This window comes from Elephantulus edwardii, unplaced genomic scaffold (genome assembly GCF_000299155.1).
Source record: "Elephantulus edwardii isolate Elephantulus edwardi_28Jun2011 unplaced genomic scaffold, EleEdw1.0 scaffold00006, whole genome shotgun sequence".
NCBI classification, from domain to species: domain Eukaryota; kingdom Metazoa; phylum Chordata; class Mammalia; order Macroscelidea; family Macroscelididae; genus Elephantulus; species Elephantulus edwardii.
Window position 1 is genome coordinate 30,742,646 of NW_006399756.1, and position 18,236 is coordinate 30,760,881.

An 18,236-nucleotide genomic window follows, 5' to 3' on the forward strand; every position below is an offset into this window, starting at 1 on the left:
ATGTGACCACGTGATCTGAAAGTCCTGGCACTACCCTCAGGCAGAGGTGCCAGCTGGTGTTAAAAATGTTTGATCTAATGACTGGAGACTACTGGCTTCCTGCTGCAGGAGGCCAGAATTTAACCTAAAGTTACCCTTAGTCAGGGCAGGGCAGGTTACTAGGGTATGAGTCAACTGTCAGAGCTCCTACTGCTTTTTCACTCTTAAAGGCACAGGACATGGACTGGGACTTAACCAGGTGGAACAGGGGATTTCTAATCTCAGCCAAAAAAACAACAACACCAAGACACAGTGTAATCAGATTCACTCCACTTTTATTATGAACAAACACAATCTCAGATCAGTACAACTAGCTTCAGAATTGATATTAATAGAAATTATTCCAAAATTATTCTTAGGGCACAAATAACTACTATCCCACTTTAAAAGGGAAAAAAATCCCATCCAGTCAAGGAAAAGATATCTTGCGTATGTTTCCATGGCAATGAGTGTATGCACTCTCAAACTCTGTCTAGCGAGTCACCCACCACTTATCCAATGGGCTCACTCAATCTCTTGGGAAGAACCATAGAGATCAATGAGACCAATCAGGACAAGGACATATTAAGTTCCTGGTGGATACAGTTGCTATAAAAATACTCAGGACTTAGGAGAATTCCTCTGCTAAAAGATCCCCAAATGCTTATAGAAAGCATTAGTCACTCCTCAAAACTGCCCTTTGAGGTAGGTCAGTATTGTTATCCCCATTTTAACAGAAGGAAAACTGAGGCACATTGTAGTTAAGTGACTTGCCCAGGGTCACACAGCAAGTCAGTGGCACAGTGGTAGGAGTGGGCCTGGCTTTAACCCGCATAGCACTGCCACACTGCTTTCTTCAACCTCCCATACCGACCCATTCGAGTTACACTTACAGGGAATACACTCAAGATACTAACACACCAAGGAGAAAAGGGTTCCATTTTAAATGCTACAACCATCTCTGAATCTAAGAAAATGATAAATCAAATACATTCAAATTCCTTCCACCCGCCATCATCTGTGGGCACTTCATAGAGCAGCCCTAAGTTTCCAGAATGAAGCCCGGAAGGGAACCCTTGGACAGCTGTACTGAAAATCCTCCAGACTGGCCTCCTTTCCCGCCAGCCACTTCTATAGGCTCTCAGGTGCAAAGGACCTCCACAGAGGGAGCAAGGGGGAGGAGCAGAGGGCAGGTTCATAAGCAACACTGATTAGAAAAGATGTAAGGCACCCAAATAAGTTCTCAACATACCCACAACACAAGGACTGTTAGGAATTCAGACTCTTGATTAGATTTGTGTTTCTGGAGCATGACTGTGTCACTTGACTTGAGCTTTCAGAATCTTGAAAAACGCATTCCTTTCCTAGTAGACACTTCCTCACTGACACACACCTATCATACCTGGGGTGAGAGGTGTAGGATAGAGGGGACCAGCGGCTATCAGCCTGGGGAAGTTGGCTCAGCCTTGTGGTAGGGTCATGGGATGGATCAGATCCATGGAACACAATTACAAGTCAAAGTTGTTTTTATTGTTTTTGTTATGAAGCCGGCACCTAATGACCCAGGGAGTTAAAACCACCAACAGAGATCTGCAAGGAGTGGATCTACATAGGTAGGCAGATCTAAACTACAATGATTCTCTGATCAATCCTACTGAGATTATCAGTTTTAAGAGAAGGTCGCTCATAGTACAGATTAACCCCTGTAGCCTCTATTTATTCAATTCATACAAGAAAAAAGGCTGTCTTCCTTTCTGCCACTGAAGCTCAACAGTGAGCACAGTATTTGGTGTTGTATAAGTCTAGTTTTTAGATTAAAAAAGCCAAGATTCTCTATTAACTACTGAGGTACAGGGATGGGAGTGTTCCAAGGTTCTAAAAGCACTGCTATTTTGTTTAATTCAGACTTCTAGGCTATTATCTGTCCTAGGCTGTGTTGTGAGGACTGTTGGTTTGCTTAACAAGAGTCTGTTCAGCAAGTTTCATATCTCAGATCCCCAGAGCCAGTGGAAGCTCGGAAGTAAACCTTGGTCCCATGGAACGGGCCTCCCTCCATTCAAAGAGAGGCACTTTGGAACGTGTCTTGGCTTTTTACATAACCCAGCAAGGAATAGGCTCCTTTCTACATCTACAAGCATTGCACTGTCAGCTGGGGCACAAGCTCAGACTGGGCAGGTTAACTGAGTGAGCAGGGCGCGACCAGCATGCTCTCCGGTTCTGAATCAGACACAGGAGACAGAAAGCAAACCCTCTTAACCAGTAGCTGTCCCACTGGTACAACAATTTGGTTTGGCTTGCCTCCTGAGAGAGCGAGCGCCTCTCTGATCCAGGGGATACTCCTAGTAGGGTTTGCTAGCCTTGGTGGTATGGCAGTAACACGAGTGTTAAGGTGGAGACATTGGAAGCCAAATGAAAGTAGCAGCTAGCTACTTGATAAAGAGAAACAGTGGTTCAGTGGCCCTGAGCATTTCTGTCTTCAGGAGGGGGAGCTGCCTGGACAGTAAGAGCTAGCAACACAAAGGACGCTGCCAGCGCAGAGAAAGAAGCCCGTATCAGGCAAGAGGAAACCAACAGGAGAAATGGGACACAAAGGAGAAAGCTAGGAACTAAGAATCCTGCTTCTCCTCCCTCCCCCTGCCAGTTCTATACTCCAGGCTAGAAGTTAACAGAGCAAGGAATGAGCAAAAGGGAGTGACGCTGTGGAGAAGGAAGTTTCCACCCATTCCACATCGAAATCAAATCAAAGAATCTAACCTGTGCATAGAACTATTTCTTCAAATCAGGACATCCAGTAATATACTCAGTAACTCTGAATCCCTGGAGATGTGTTCTCAGAGGCTTTCCTTCGCCAAGTCATCTTAGGAATGGCCTATAGACGCTGCTCCTCAAACCCTCCGTCTCCTCATCTCCTGTCCACCAGGGAGGGGGAAGCAGACAACTCCTTCAAAGTTTCATCAAGCATTCCACTTCTCAGGATTTCTCTAAGTGAGTTATTTTATTAGTGTTCCAAGTAAAGTGTGTTTGTGTGTGTGTGTGCATGTTCCAGCTCTCCCTGGGATGTCTGGAAATGTTGCAGCCATCTTGAATCGATAAGGAGAGCAGCTCAATATTCTGAAGATAGCAAAGCAGAAAGATGAAAAAACTTTGAAGTCTCCATGAGAAGCTAGGTTCATCAATTCTGGATACGCCAACCATAAAGCTTCTTGTTATATGGAATCAGAAATCTCCACTATGTAATGAAAAATAGAAAAATCCGTCCCCAATAGAGAGATGAAAAGCTTCTTTTCCCCCAGCCTAAACCATATTAACTTGTAATCTGTTCTTGTGTTCTAGCATTGCCAAGCTCCATGGCCATTCAGTCAGGAGAGAAAGGATGTATGCTGTATGGTGGGACTTGAAGTCTTCACTTAATAAACAGTTTAGATCTGCTTCTCACCTTACCCTCACCTTTATCTATTGATAATTTTCATGCAGGCTGCCTCTCTCCCCTGACACTTGACAATCTGCATGCTTAGGGAAGCTCTGTGCCAAATATTTTTTCTAGTCTAACTAGCAAAAGCCTAGGCTGAAGATTATCAACAGAGGCCTTCCCAGAAGACGTTGCTGTTTCTAGCTTGAACCAGGGCAGCTCAAGAAAAAGAGAACAATCTGGGACAAAATGTTATGATCTAGAAAAGTTGTCTAGGCTTTGGAAATTGGACACCCACAAAAGACGGACCAGCTGCTGGCCTGGAAAGCAATGAGTAGGGCAAGAAGGGGAAATGACAGAAACAAAACAATGGAACTAGAAGAGAGAAGAAATAAGAATATTAGCTTAGTATCATAAAGGCAGAGCTGTTGGCTTTCAATACTTTTGCATTTTTAAAAGAATACTGTACTGGAATGGGTTAACATCATCATCTTTAGCATCCGGTTAGCATTATTCAGTAGTTAATAAACAGAACATTAAACCTCTGCCCCACTGGCTGTTGGAAAAGAAACCTGAAGGACTCATGATTCAACCAGTCTTGTAGTTTCCATCTCCAGTTCTCTTAGCCCTGGCCGTAACGACAGACTTGGACACTTTCTTCCGGTCATAAGCCAGACCCAGGGCAGCCATACAATCGATGAAGAAGGTGGTGAAGTTGATGTGCCAACGGTACTCACTGGCGGAATAGTCATAGGGAAAGGTGTGGTGGTAGTTGTGGAAGCCCTCACCTGAAACAAAAACAAAAGAGAAGTTATGAAGCTCTGTTGAGGACAGCCGTCTGTTGGGTCTCTGAAGGTCTGTTACCTAACCAAAGCTTTCTGCTGTCAATTGAATGAATCCAATCCTTTATAGAAATAGATTTTCTTGTACATATCAAGAGACATGTTTGGGGAGACCTGGAGTTTGGAAGCTTTTACAGGAGGAGGACTGGCAGTTTCTCTCAAGAGATTGTGAAATGCTGCCATCTAGAAGGTGCTACTGTAGCAAATGGATTTTGGATAGGAAAATTCCAGCGCTACACTAAGTATTGGTTTGTGACTCTGAATGCTCTGTATGTGCAAGCATGAGGCACATGAGAGTGAAGAGGGGTCCAAAATGAAGAATTTTTGCTGTGTTTCTCACAAAGGTTAGCAAAGGAGCACAGCCTTCCCCTACTGTCCTCGTATTACCTCCAAGGGACAAAAGGACAACACAACAGTTGGCAACATAGCTTAGTTGGAAGAAAGTAGGCTCAGCCAGGGGCCCTAAATTCCTCGGCCATTGCTGGTTCAGAGCACGCTTCTCTGGTTTCTAGTTCTGAACTCTGGCTGATGAATGAGTGTGGGAAGTCAACACAGTTCTATCTTCCCTTCTAACCAAAGGGATTCTGCAAACATTCAGCTTGAGCGGCTCACATTGTTGATGGAGAAAAACAAAGACCCTGTAGATTCAGGATCATTTCTGTTGTGGGCAAGCTTTGGAAACTCTACAGAGAGTTTTCTCTAACCCTGAAAAAAAATCTTCTTCCTGAACCTTATTAAAATATACTGACCTTTATCACAGGCTAAGGGTAAAAGCATAGTTAATAAAAGAGCTTGTTGGGTTCTTTGAAAATGAAAGTATCTCAGGTAGAGTAGTAATGATATCAATAACAAGCAAGTGCAGGAAATCCGGCAAAGTAAACCATCTAGAACATCACAGGGTATATATATTTCCCTCTGCTAATGACAGAAGGACCCCTGCCATGCAGTGATAAAATGCTCTTGTTTTTTGAACCCACTATCTGCTCCAGAAGAGAAAAACATGGCAGACAATCTTTACAGAGTTGGAAAAACTATGTGATAATTCCACACTGTCCTACAGGGTCTCAATGAATTGGAATTAACATGATGGCAGGAGGTTTGATTTTAGTGATATCTGATTATTTCGTTTGAACTGAAGCAGGAGGGCATGATAACCCTAAGAATAAAGGGCACCGGGAGAAGATTACTAATTTCCATGAATGATTTTCAAGCCAGGTTCTATATAAGCACTACACAAGCCTTATCAGATTCCAAACTGAATCAGAGGTACACTTAGGTAAGATGGGGGTTGGAGGGGGAAGAGAGAAGGAGAATCAGAAGATGTTAGAAGAACAAGGCTTTGCAACTGGGTCGGCGAGAGACAGCCCAAGACTCAAGGGAGGTCAGTTTTGGCAGAAAGAAGAGCATGTGACTGTGGGGAAGGTAATTCAAGAAGCATAAAAGCTGAGTAAGTCAGGAAACAGAGCTGGTGAGGAAACAAAAGGTGAGGTGATAAGGGAGGAGAGCAGTTACCAGGCCAGCCAGTATGGAGACTTGGATAACTGAGACAGAGTAAGGTATCGGCAGCCATTCACAACCAGTGGTTAATAAAGGGGATGGCGTTGGGGAAACTCATTAGAGGCCCATTTGTAACATGGGCACATTTTTATTGCTGTATATCCCATTTCTATGAAAATCATGGAGACTTGTATAGCCTAGGTGATTGGTTACAATCATGATATGAGCTAGGAAAAATATCTTTAGTTGAGGTAGTAGAGAACCATCTGGGTTGAGAATATAAAGAAAGATTTTTAAGACCGAAATAAAGGAATATGCTATGAGATGGTATGTATGTATGTATGTATGTATGTATGTATGTATATATATATATATATATATATATAAAATAAGTACTGACCACTGGTGAAAAAGGAGAGTCAATGGTCTGCTTCTGGAAAATTGTTTATTGTTTAGAGGCCTTTGTCAAGGTGGAGAGAAGAAGAAAACGGATGCAGATGTTAAAGCCCTACTGTCTTAGGCTCAGGTAATCGGGACCAAAATGAAAAAGAGAAAAAAATTCATAAGTTGGATCAGGGAGCAGGCACTTGTAGTCAAACTACTTTTAAAGGGCTATTTGTAAGCTATGTTGGAGGAGGAGGTGTCCCTCCTAAAATGAAAGCTGAAGGGAGAGAAAAAGGACAATACAAGATTGGGAGGTGGTAGTAAAGGCTCTCAATAGTTCCCTTAATGCCCTTGACACTGGCACAAATGAGTAATAAGGATTTGACTTGTCTGGATATGGTGGGGAGATAAAAAGAAAAATGTACTGAGCTAAGCTATAATTATTTATTCTACATTTCTTTAATAGCATGCTTAAATATAAAACACGAAGTCTACTGGCCAGCAAGATGCCCCAATTGTTCCACTTAGGCATTTTCTGCCTCTGGTAAGGTTATAACCAGCCCTGAGGTGACTGGAAAATCCAAAGGAATTTATTATAGATAGTATCAAAAATTGTTTTAGAACTCATAATCCAAGACATGGCTCTTTTTGGAAAAAGAAAATAAAAACCCCAAAACACCCTAAACCGTTCCTCTTCTAGACACTAGACTTTTGCCTGGCTCTCATGAAGGTTTTCTGATATAGTGCCTGCAAAATCAGTTAATAAAAACCCCTCCAGATCATAATAGTCTGACTGGAAATCGATCCTGGGGATGACGGCATTTTGTTCCATCCTGTGTGGTCACCGTGAATTAGGGGCTGACCTGAAGCAGCCAGGAACAAGATTATAGTAGAAAAACTGAGATACAAAGAAGTCACATGAACAGGCTAATCTGGTTTCTCCACTCCTTACCCGATACTCTAATCAACAGACCACTAGATCTGGTCTTGCTGTGAATCGCTGACTTACCCACGGCTCCCAGCGAAACCAGAACATTCTCTCGGGGGCCAATGGTCTTGTCATAAGGGCGAAAGCCATAGAGGTGGGCAGCACTGTTGACCAACCAGGTGGCATTGAGGACGACAGCGTAACGCAGGAAAGTGGCAACAAATAAGCTGTTTTCAAAAGTTTCACCCCAGAAATACCATGGGACAAGGGTGGGCAGGATGAAGCATATCAACAGGATGGCAGGTTTGTAGTACCTACATGGAGACAACACACCGAGTTAACAGAGAGAAGATGCTTAAACATACCTGAGTTTCCCACAGTCTCTTTCCTCCTACAAAAGTACAGCGTGGTAGAAGCAGGGCAAGAAAGGATGGGTGCAAGTCTTTAGATGATGTCACGAGGAAGAGTTAAATGACTTTCTAGGATTACACCTGTAGGAACTGATAGAGCAAGGATTGGAATGCGTCTCTCTGGACTCTAAACCATTTTAAATCACAGCATAATGCCATATTGGAAAAATAGGTGAGGTCTAAATGAAACAACTAGTAAACTGAGTTCTATTTCCTAGGCCAGCTAGATCTCCGTTCTGCCTCAGGCCTCCTTTCTCTTGCCCATCAGTGCTCTTCTACAGCTGATGTTTAAGGTCACCTCTCCCATTTCCTGCTTGCTACTCTGTAACGCTTCTTCCTCAGAGAGGCTCACTAAGAATCCTCCACTCCTTACAGATCCCTGTCTCTCTGGAGGGCCTGTAAAACTGTGCTCTCGAGTAGAGCAAGCCATGACATTCAAAAGGAGTGGATTTTCTGTTTCCCTTCAGCAGTCAAACTGTTTATATCCCAAACATTCAACCCCTTTCTGGTCCTCAGAGAGACATTTCTTAAGCACATCTTCAACTCTGTCACCTCTCTGCTAAAACAAACAAAAAACCAAACCAGCCCTACAGATGATTTCCTAGGACCTGTTGAATGAAATCTTGAGTTTGCTGCCATTATTGTTTTTAAATCCTACAAGAATGGCACCAGCCTCTTTCCAGTCTTCTTTCTCACCACACCCCATACTTTAAGCAAAGGACTGTCACTGGAACATACTTGGTGCTATAGCACATTCTGTTCCTTCTTTTTGCATTGTGTCCCCAACTGAAAATAAAAGCCCCACCACCCTTCACTCATAAATCTTCCCTCACTGTAATGTCCCTCCTATTTGTGCCACTCACAGTATATAATATATTCTGCCTTGTATCAAGTTTATCAAGTACTTGGTTTATTCCCTTATCCATCAAACTCTTGGAGGGTAAAGGTTACACCATATTCATTTTATATCCATGCATGTTCTCAGTCAACAATCTTTTGTAGAATGTAATTGATTTAATTGACTCAATGGTAAAGAAAGAGAGCAATAGTCAGTCTATGGCTGTGCCTCTGTGGAATATGATAAGTTGGAATTTTCCAGTTATGATTTTGTACAGCGTAAACACAGCGAAAGTCTCAGCTTCTGTTTATTAAGTCCTACAAGGAAAATGCGCCACCTCCCATCCCCATGACGGGTATTCAAAGCCATTTCCCCAGTTTCATTTGCACTTCACTCACTTCCTCTGGAACATCACCAGCTTCTCAGCTTTTAGGTCAGACAAGTCCAGCAGAGCGCCCTTCTCTTTGACAGCTGGGTGTTTGCGCACAAGCAGCCAACCCACATGAGAGAAGAAAAAGCCACGTTGAGAATTGTGAGGGTCAGCATCAGTTTCGGAAAACTTGTGATGGACACGGTGGTCACGGGCCCATTCAAAAACATCATTCTGGAAAGACAGAGGAGAGATATACTCTTGGGAGAAATCCCACAACTTTCAGTCCACCTCTCCAAATACATGGAAGTCTGAAGGCCAATGAAGTTGTCTCCACTTTTCCCCTACTTGCTACCGAAAGGGACAAACAACTTAAAATCTCAGGACTACATGAATTGGACTGGTGGATTCTTGGTTATAGAGTGGGAAGACTGGATATAAGTCCAGGGAGCTCCATTCTGATGTTCTTTGGAAGAGATTGCCCATACTACACATTGACAAGACCAGGCATCTTAAATCAAGCAGATTTCACAACACACTTCCACATGACCTATGGGTTTCTTTGGGACTCTTTTTCTTTCTTAAAGAATGGGCCAATCCCTCCCATCCCTTTGCCCTTCAAAGAGACTATGAAGAACCTTTAAGGTATGAGTGCCACATCAGAGATATTATGCAACTGTCGTATGCCCTGGTATACGGGATGGTGAAGGAGACAGATTTGGTTTCCATGTCATTTCTTGCTCCAAAGCTAAGCCCCTCCCACCACCTGGCTTCAGTTGGCCCATAGTTACCTCTTAAAAGCATCTTATGAACATCCTCTTTCCCCAATTCCCTTCATTCTATCTCTGCTCTAAAACTTACTGCCTAAAACAACAACAACAACAACAAAACCAACACTTAACTAACTCAGCCAGCCTAGCGGCCCAAGTTACAATCCAAATAGGTCATCTACCTCCACAGTGACTCAATTTGCTCATCTGTAAAATGAGGATGATGCTAATAGTATCTGCCTCCTACGACTGTTGTAAGGATTTAAAGAGATAATCTATGCCAAGTGCTTAAAGCAATACCATGCACATAGTGCTAGGAGAGTGTTCACTTTGTCTGCCAAGGGAGCCAGGGCAAAGAAAACTGAGCTCGGTCCCCTGGCTTTGCCCTATATAACCTTTTGTGAAGGACATGAGCCAGAATATGGGATAAAACAGGGACTTCTTGTTGATTGCCTTCGAGTCAACTCTATAAGCAAAAGGCCTTAAGCCCCTCCTACAACTATTGACATTTGTCAAAATTCATAGAGTTTCTGGAGGTATGTTATTTAGGAAGTGGATGCCACTCCTGCTTCTAACACAGGGACTAGACGGTACAAAAGAATCCCATGTATATACTGAGGATCCTTTCTGTTTATATCATGTTTTTGCTTCTCATGCTTTATGGATTTAAGAACTGAGCTTACCCATTAAATGACTACGAGGAGAGAGGAGGGGAAAGCAAAATGGATTTTGTTCCCTTCTAGGTGCCAACCCCTCAGTTCTACCATAAAGATCAATGATAGTGTGGAGGGGAAAAAAGAAAAAAAAAGAGCTGAGGCAAGCAGGCTTCTTACCTGGAACGCCATAGTGTTAGCAATGATTAAGAAGAACCGCAGGGGAAGCCTAGCTTTGTAAGATCGATGACTCCACAGGCGATGAGCTCCTGCTGTTATGCCCAAGGCACTTATCACATAGTAGCAAAATGCTGCCAGGAGAAGACAGTGGAGGAGTCACTAACTCATGTGAGTCCATCCAGGAAACCCCATTCCAGTACCCACATATATCAGATTCTGCATCTTTAGGCTTTAGGTGAGAGCTTGCTTCAGTTTGAATTCTAGGGATATCTTGGTCTTTAAGATTATACCACTTCAGGTAAATCATCACCCTCCCAATCTAGGAATTGAAATAAGTAGCTCAGCCCCTAGAAAATGGAGCTCTCACCTCATAGCCATTTGTCATTCTGAGTCTGGTGGGACACTATCCTCTTACCTACCTCCTTTGATCTTCTACTAAGGAAGACAGCCTGCACATAAGCCATGTTTTCACCGTGTCTACCCAGAATCTTCATATTCTCTACCTCATTAGCTACCTTGAATGGGGTAGGAGGTATTAACATCCCTAACTTTGCAGTTGGAGAAGCAGGCACTCTGAGGTTAGATGTCTATCTACAGATATATGGCTAGTGAGAAATGGAGCCATGGTTTGAAATTAGTTTTTCTGTCAGCAAATAGTTTATGTACCAACACCTCCCAAGATGTGCACTGTTCCTGCTTCTCTCCTTTGTAACATCTTGCTGTAGCCCATACTTCCTTGCTGTAGCCCATACTTCCTTTGAGCAAGGCTCACCCAGGATGTGTGCAAAGCTGTCAGTGGGGAACCACACATTATCCAGTCCCACCTTCTAGGAGGCTCAGGGGGTAATCTCTAACTGGGAAATTCCTTGCTGGGTATATCTTTCTTCCCTCCTTTAGTGGCTCTAGAAGGCAGGGTTTGAGACCTTGGCAGATTAATAGCAGGGTCTATTGACAATGTTTCATTCCTAGGGAAACAGCTAGAAAACAATGGGCCCTCAGTGGCCACAGAATTTAGTTGCAGTTGGTGACACTAAACATTGTAACAAATTGTCCTGTGTTTTTCTCTGGCATTAGATTTTAGCTTCCCGGACTACCCAGTTTTCTCCCCTACCCTCTGTCCCATCATGCTCCTCCTACAGGATCCTTGGGAGAGTCATAGAGCCAGTCTATCCTACAGAAATCTATTCGTACTTCTTGAGCTGGAATTAGGGCCCTAAATAATCTCTTGTCCTCAAGCCAGACAGTGATTATCTTTCCAGTTACACAAGTATATGCACCTGGACCTGGGAAAACAACTGAGCCACAGCCCTGCCAATGACCAAGGAGGTCAAAAATTGACTTTGGCAATGGAGATGGAAGCACTCAGAAGGCAGGTAAGATTCCAGTGCTAGCAAGAGGAGTGGGGGAAGAACCCAAGTACTGTAGTGACTTTTTCTATTGACACCTCTGTGCCTGTCTGAAAACCAAGTTCATTGCCAGAGGTGATTCCATCTCAGAGCAACCCTACAAAACAGAGTAGAATTGCTCCCATAGAGTTTCCAAGATCATAAATCTTTGTAGGAACAGATTGCAACCCTTCAGTCCCACAGAATAACTGTTAGGTTTGAGCTACCAATCTTTTGCCTAGCAGCCAAACACTTAACCACTGTGCCTCGGGGCTCCTCTGCAAATCAAATAAACTAGCAAGCAAAAAAATACCCCCTCAAACCTCACTGCTACAGTGACTTTTCAGAGGCTGTAAATGACAGCTTTCTCCTCAGAGCTGCTGGTTGATTCCAATCACCTGCCTTTGGTTGATGGTACAGTTCCCTCCCTACCTCCCAGGCCCCCAGAGCTCCCTGCCTATCAAATAGAGGGACTTACAATTGCCTAAAGATCTAGTTTGTCTCACAGTAACACTTAAGCAATATCTAATGAGGTTGGTCCTAAGAAAAAGATTTAGCTGCTTGGCCCTTAGGGTTGCCCCATGTGTCTCTTTAGCCCCCTACTTTGAGGTCCTCTGGGAAGCCCCAGACGCCCACAGGCACTCAGATAAAGAAGACAAAGAAAATCAAGCCCCTCTACACTATGAGGAATGGGAAGAGAAGAAGAAATCTCTCATCCATTCCCCACCCTTCTTGATCCTCAAATAGGCAAGTTCTGGGATCCCCATTATAAGACAGTCATGTAATCAGTTAAGTCACCTACCAAAGGGCCCCAGGAGGGGAGGAAAAGCCTCACTGTGGCCCAATTCTACTCCTTGAACTTGCTTTGCCCTGAGGATGTAGGGAGATGTCACCATCCAGTCTGTGTGTGCCACATCCCTCTATCCAAAGGCACAGCACACACCCATAGGTGGGGCGTCAAAAAGGCATCAGGGAAAGGCCCTGCTTTGGGTTAGCACTCTGCTCCCTGTTCTAATGGCCCAGCAGAGTAAGGGTGAAGCAGAGGCAGCCTAGCCACACTGAGATGCGTACACAGAGGAGTTGACAAGTTTTTCCGGAGAGCCCTTATTCCTGCTTGGTGATTCCCCAGAGAGCCTAAAGAACTATGCCCCTTCCCCTCATAAATCAAGAGTCCTTCCCACTCTCTTCAGATGAACTCATTACCTAACGCTGGTCTGCTCATATTCAGCAGTGACACCTTTGTAACTTAATGAATACTACCTTCCTAATCTCAAAGAAGTACTGTTGGCCCATTTTGCACCTGGGAAAATTGAGGTTTTAGGGATCTGGGGAGGATCTTCCAAGATGCCTTTCCCTTCACCTTCTGTGACACCTGGACAGTATCAACAACCAGCTCCTATTACCTTTAGAAGACCCAGAGACCTGTGGGCTAAGGAGCTAAAACTCGGCTTACTGGTCCTTCTCTGTCACCACCCTCTCAAGAATGTAGCTGCCAGCAAGCATCCCACACCCATGATAGCTCTGGATACCTAAAGCTTGTTTTCTGAAGGGCACTCAGGCTCAATGCTCTGTAGAAAGAAGTAACAATTTGGGACTGCTGTATCCCTGAAAGTGCCTGCTCTCTCCGTCCCAACTCAGGCTACTGATGGCTGGAGAGATGTCCGCAAAGCACGTGTGCACACCTAGGAAGCAGGGCCCCAGGTTCTTCCACACTGCTGTGCCCTGAAAGAGGGGAGTTGAGGGCAGGTCAGGGACACACCAGGAACTTTTTTAACCTTTCCTTGTAGTAGCCTCAGGGTTTCATGTTCCGATCTGGCCTAGATGCCTGTGGCAGTTAGGGAGAGCAGAGCCAGGGAGGACTGGAAGGAAAATGTACAGGATCCTTGGCAGTTCACAGCATCAAGAAAGAAGGGCTGGAGCAGGTGGGATGAGGAGTCGATATGAAACATTTCCTTTAACTTTATTCCATGAAGCCCTGGGAGTGGTCCCAGGTGCTCATGTGTCTGAAGTGGGGGCCTTGTAGCTAGCAAGGCTGAGACAATTACAAATGGACTCCAAGTAAAGGACTCCTTTTGAGACAAGCTGCCTCTCTGGCATAGGTCTATTCAGTTTCAAAGCGACCATGTGGTCTCAAGGCCCATGTCCAAAGACCCCCAGAATTGACAACTCTTGCATCTTTATCCTTCCTTTCACCCCCTAAACCTGGAAGAGTCCCAGCCCACCTAGCATCTCAGGACACCAAACAGAAATCGCCGCAAAAAAAAAAGCCCCACAAGACAAACGCGTATAAGATTTTTGAGGAAGAGAAAACTGGGATACTGGATCAGGAGCAGGAGGAGGGCAGAGCAGCTACTTACCCCAGAGGCAGGTGTAGAACCTGCAGGAGGGAATCAGCGTGATTCCATACAAGGCTCCCAAATGAAGCAAAGCCATAAGAATGATGTTTCTCCAGACATACACAGTCTTGGGTCTCGGCCCCTCATCCTTGTAGCTCGGGTCATAAATATCATCTTTTAACTCAGGGCGGATGTCTTCATCCCAGTGGTGCAGCGTCTTCTCCAACTTGCCTCCCCCATTCTGCAGGATCCTGGGGGCAGGCGCCGTGATGGTGGTGGTGGTGGTATAGGAGCTCGACATCTGGAAAGGAAAGGACGCAGGGTCAGGACGGAGAGAATCAGGAGCCCAACACGTGGACTCAGCAGAGGCCACTTCATTCTCGAAGCCAGGAAGGGGGGATGGGCGGAGCGCCCGCATAGACCTGGGCCTCATTCCCCAGGTGAATCGAGAATGGGGTCTGCCCGGGGTTCGAAGAGAGGAAAATTACCAGGAAAGGTGCCGATCGACTAAGGGGTGAAACTTGGTGGTGAAAGGGCAGGAGGGGAAGAGTAAAAGATCCCCCCTCTTAGACATACACAAAGGAGCCCCCGCAGACATTCATAAAGGTACTGTCGCAACCGGATCGTTCTTCATTTTCAAGCTTAAAGGGGAAAAGTTGGAGAATCCAAGGCCCCTAGTTACAGTCCACATCCCCAAGAAACGGAGCACAATTTGATTCGCGAAAGGTGGGTAAGTCCTCCCGAAACTCTCAACTCTCTCTCTTCAATCCGCCCCTAGAAGTGCCAGCGGCGCCGGCGCACCCTCGGGCTGGGGGCCCTGGCTTGGAAGCTTACCTCCTCCTGCAGCAAGTGGGCCGGCATCTCGACTCTCGGATGATGGAATCACTTTTCAGATACGGTGGAGCTGAGTTCGCTGCAGAGGGAGGACTCGGGCTCCCGCTTCCACGCGGCGGTGTGAGGCTCTGCGCTTCCGAGCCTTCCCTGCGCTCGCTTGGTGCGAGGGATCAGTGTGGCGATCGGATCGAGGCTGGGGATTTAAAGGCTACAGCTGGCAGAGGGTGACGGTGTCCCGTATTTCCTCAGACCCCTTTTATTCGCTGCCAACAAGGGGCAAAGTGCACAGGGCCGGCTGGCCGGGGCTGCCCCGCGTGGAAGTGCAGGAGAGCTGGCGAGGGGAGGAGACAGAAGGGCGAGGCGTGCAGGGGGCCGGGGCCGGGTCACCGGGATGCTGCACACACCCGCGCCGCCGCCGCTGGGGAAATGCTAATGATGCCTCTGTAAACTCTGGCGCGTCATTGGCCGAAGGGAATTTGGTGCCACCTCGTCCCGCCATTGCCATTGGCTCGGCGCAATCTGCTGTTCCCTCTGCCGCGCTCTCCGCGCTCCCCCTCCCCTCTCTTTCTCCTTTCCCTCTCTCTCTCCGGCCGCTGGGCCTCTGCCCGGCACCCCGCGGCCGCGGAAACGCTGGGGGGCTTGCTTTCTGGAAGGGGGGAGAAGGCCCAGCCGGGGGTCGTGGGGGTGGACACAGGCACAGGACGGGCCACCGAGTACTGCGCGAGTGGGTGGGCGCTGCGGAAGTTTCACTGCAAAGAGAGGGGGAGCCTCCGGATTCCAGCCTCTCTTCCCATTTCCAGGGACGCACAGGAGGGGAAATGTGGCTTCAAGCCCCGGGTGTGGAGTCGAGGGGGCTCTTGAAGCCACGCCCCCTCTCTCCGGAGGGGCTGCGTCGCGGCCGAACAATGGCTCTGCCCCCTCCCTCCTGCTACTCACTCAGGCTGAGTAAAGACAGCACTCTACTCTGTGGGTCTCTCTGACCCAGACCTGCACTCAGACCCACCTACAGGTATAACCTGCACTTCTGCCCTGGGTTCGATTCCTGGGCACCTCAGCAGGGGACGCTCTCCTTCAGGCACCAGTGGGTAGTGCTACCCTTATGATCACTTCTCCAGAGTATGGGTGGGATGTGTTGGAAATTCTTTAGATAGTTTCTTTTTAACGTGCTACCTTCGGAAAGACTTACAGTTTAGGACTCTTTAACAGACATTGGAGCCCTGGTGATGTAGTTTGAAACATCTGAGGCTGTAAAGTTAGCAGTTCGAATCCACCAGCTGTGCCAGGGGAGGAAAAATAACAGTCTCCTGCTATAAAGATTGTATGCAGCCTCGGAAACCCGTTGGAGGGCCGTCCTGAGTCGTGCTCGACTTGTAAGCAGAGGGTTTGAACAATCAGAGAGGCGCTGCCTGTGGATTTACATCCGAAATGTCTGTGGATTATGTCACCAGAGCTCCCTTCCGGCATCGTTGTTGTTTGCCAGGTGCCATTATGTTGACTTAGACTCCTAGTAACCCTATGAAGACACCTGAATTTTGTCCTGTCCTGCATATTCACGATCTCTTTCATAGGAAATTAGGGCGCTAATAGTGGTAGAGTTGGTGGAGAGTTGGGTTGCGTAATCCGAAGGCTGCTAGAGTCAGGCTGTTCAAATCCACTTGTGGCTCCTTGAGAAGAAAGATGGGCAGTTTCCCCTCTTTGCTATTTACAGCCTCTAAAACCAGACAGAGGGTCCAGTGAGCGAGCGAACAAGCATTGAGTTGTTAATGGCCCGGGAGTTGGCTTTGACTCTTACAACCCCGCATGCACAACAGAAGGAAATTGCCCAGTCCAGTTCTGATCACTGGTATGCCCCAGTCCATTGTTATCCACACTGGGTAATTTGAATGCTTTTCAATTTGGGGCTCTTGTCTGCCAACACGATATCAGATAGTATTCTGTTGTGATTCATGGGCTAATTTTTGCATGCAGATTGCTAGGTCTTCCTAGTTTGCTTTTATTTAAAAGCTCTATTGAAACTTGTCCACCAAGGGTGGCTCTGCTGGCTGTTTGTAGCAGTAATGGCATAGCCCCCAGCACCATCAAACTCAAACGGCTTGCTATTAATTCAGCTGACCATGCAGTGATTTCTGAAGGTGTAAGTCACATGGGAAAAGATGGTTCATCTTTCTTCTTCAGGGCTGCTGGCGGATTTGAACCATGCCAAAGGCTCTGCCTTTGGGTTAGCATTGCAGCTATGAACTATGCCATCAAAACTCCCTTCCAGGGGAGCTCTGGTGGCCTAGTGGCAAGGAACTGCAACTACAATCCCAGAGGCGCACGGTTCGAATCCACCAGATGCTCTGCCGGGGAAGGAGGGACAATCTCCTCCTGTACCAGTCAGATCTGATTTGACGGTACACACACACACACACACACACACACACACACACACACACAACTCCCTTCCAGCATCACTGCTGCTGTTTGCATAGGTGCCATCAAGGTGGCCCTAGAAAGAGATCTGAATTTTGTCCTATCCTCCGTCATCTTCACGATTTCTGGCATGCTCAAGCCCCTGTGGTAGACACTGTGTCAGGCCATCTCATTGAGGGTTTTCCTCTTTTTTGCCACCCCTCTGCCTTTCCCAGCGTGCTATCTCTAAGGACTGGTTCCTCCTGAAAATATGCCGAAAGTAAGAGAAGATGAGGTTTCACCATCCTTGCCTTTTAAGGAGCATACTGCTGCACTTCCTTCAAGATAGATCTCTTGGTTCTTTGGGCAGTCCATATGTATTCAATACTCTTTTCCGGCACCACAATTCAAAGACAGTGATTGTTTTTTGGGCTTCCTTGTTCATTGTACAACTTTCAGTTACATAGGAAGCAGTTGAAATTACCAAGGTTTGGGGCAGGCACATCTTAGTCTTTAAACTGACATCCTTGCTCATTAGAACTTTTGTGAGGTCCTTGACAGCACAATTCCCCAATGCAACATATCTTTTAATATCTTGACTGTTGCCACCAACGGTGTTGATTTTGGATCCAAGTAAAATGAAATCATTGACAACTTTAATCTTTTAAATGTCATGAAGCTGCCTATTGGTGCAGTGGTGAGGATTTTTATTTTCTTGGTGTTGAGGTTTGACCTACACTGAAGGCTGTTGTCTTTGAACAGTTAAGTGCTTCAAGTCTTCTTTCCTTCCTACAAGTAAGGTTATGTCATCTGCACCATGCTGATGGTTAATGAATCTTAGGCCCAATAGCAGCAGCAACAACAACAATCCGCATCGTAGTAACACACAAGTCATCACAATGTGGCAAACTGACAAATGGTGAATTTAATTATTTTTTTTCAATATAACATAGTATTCTATTGTTTTCTTTTTCTATAATTATATTTTATT

At 45.9% G+C, this 18,236-nt stretch overlaps 1 protein-coding gene and 1 pseudogene across 1 annotated transcript; both read right to left on the bottom strand.

The window, feature by feature from the left end:
* Positions 1-2,000: 2,000 nt before the first annotated feature.
* Positions 2,001-2,780, bottom strand: LOC102846564 (annotated as a pseudogene).
* Positions 2,781-4,015: 1,235 nt separating this feature from the next.
* Positions 4,016-14,890, bottom strand: SCD (stearoyl-CoA desaturase (delta-9-desaturase)). The gene is made up of 6 exons (XM_006880029.1): positions 14,855-14,890; positions 14,042-14,321; positions 10,300-10,430; positions 8,725-8,930; positions 7,160-7,392; positions 4,016-4,215 (listed from the first exon to the last, which is right to left on the bottom strand). Exons 1-6 carry the CDS (start codon positions 14,879-14,881, stop codon positions 4,016-4,018), a joined length of 1,077 nt encoding a protein of 358 aa, XP_006880091.1. The 5' UTR covers positions 14,882-14,890.
* Positions 14,891-18,236: the final 3,346 nt, after the last annotated feature.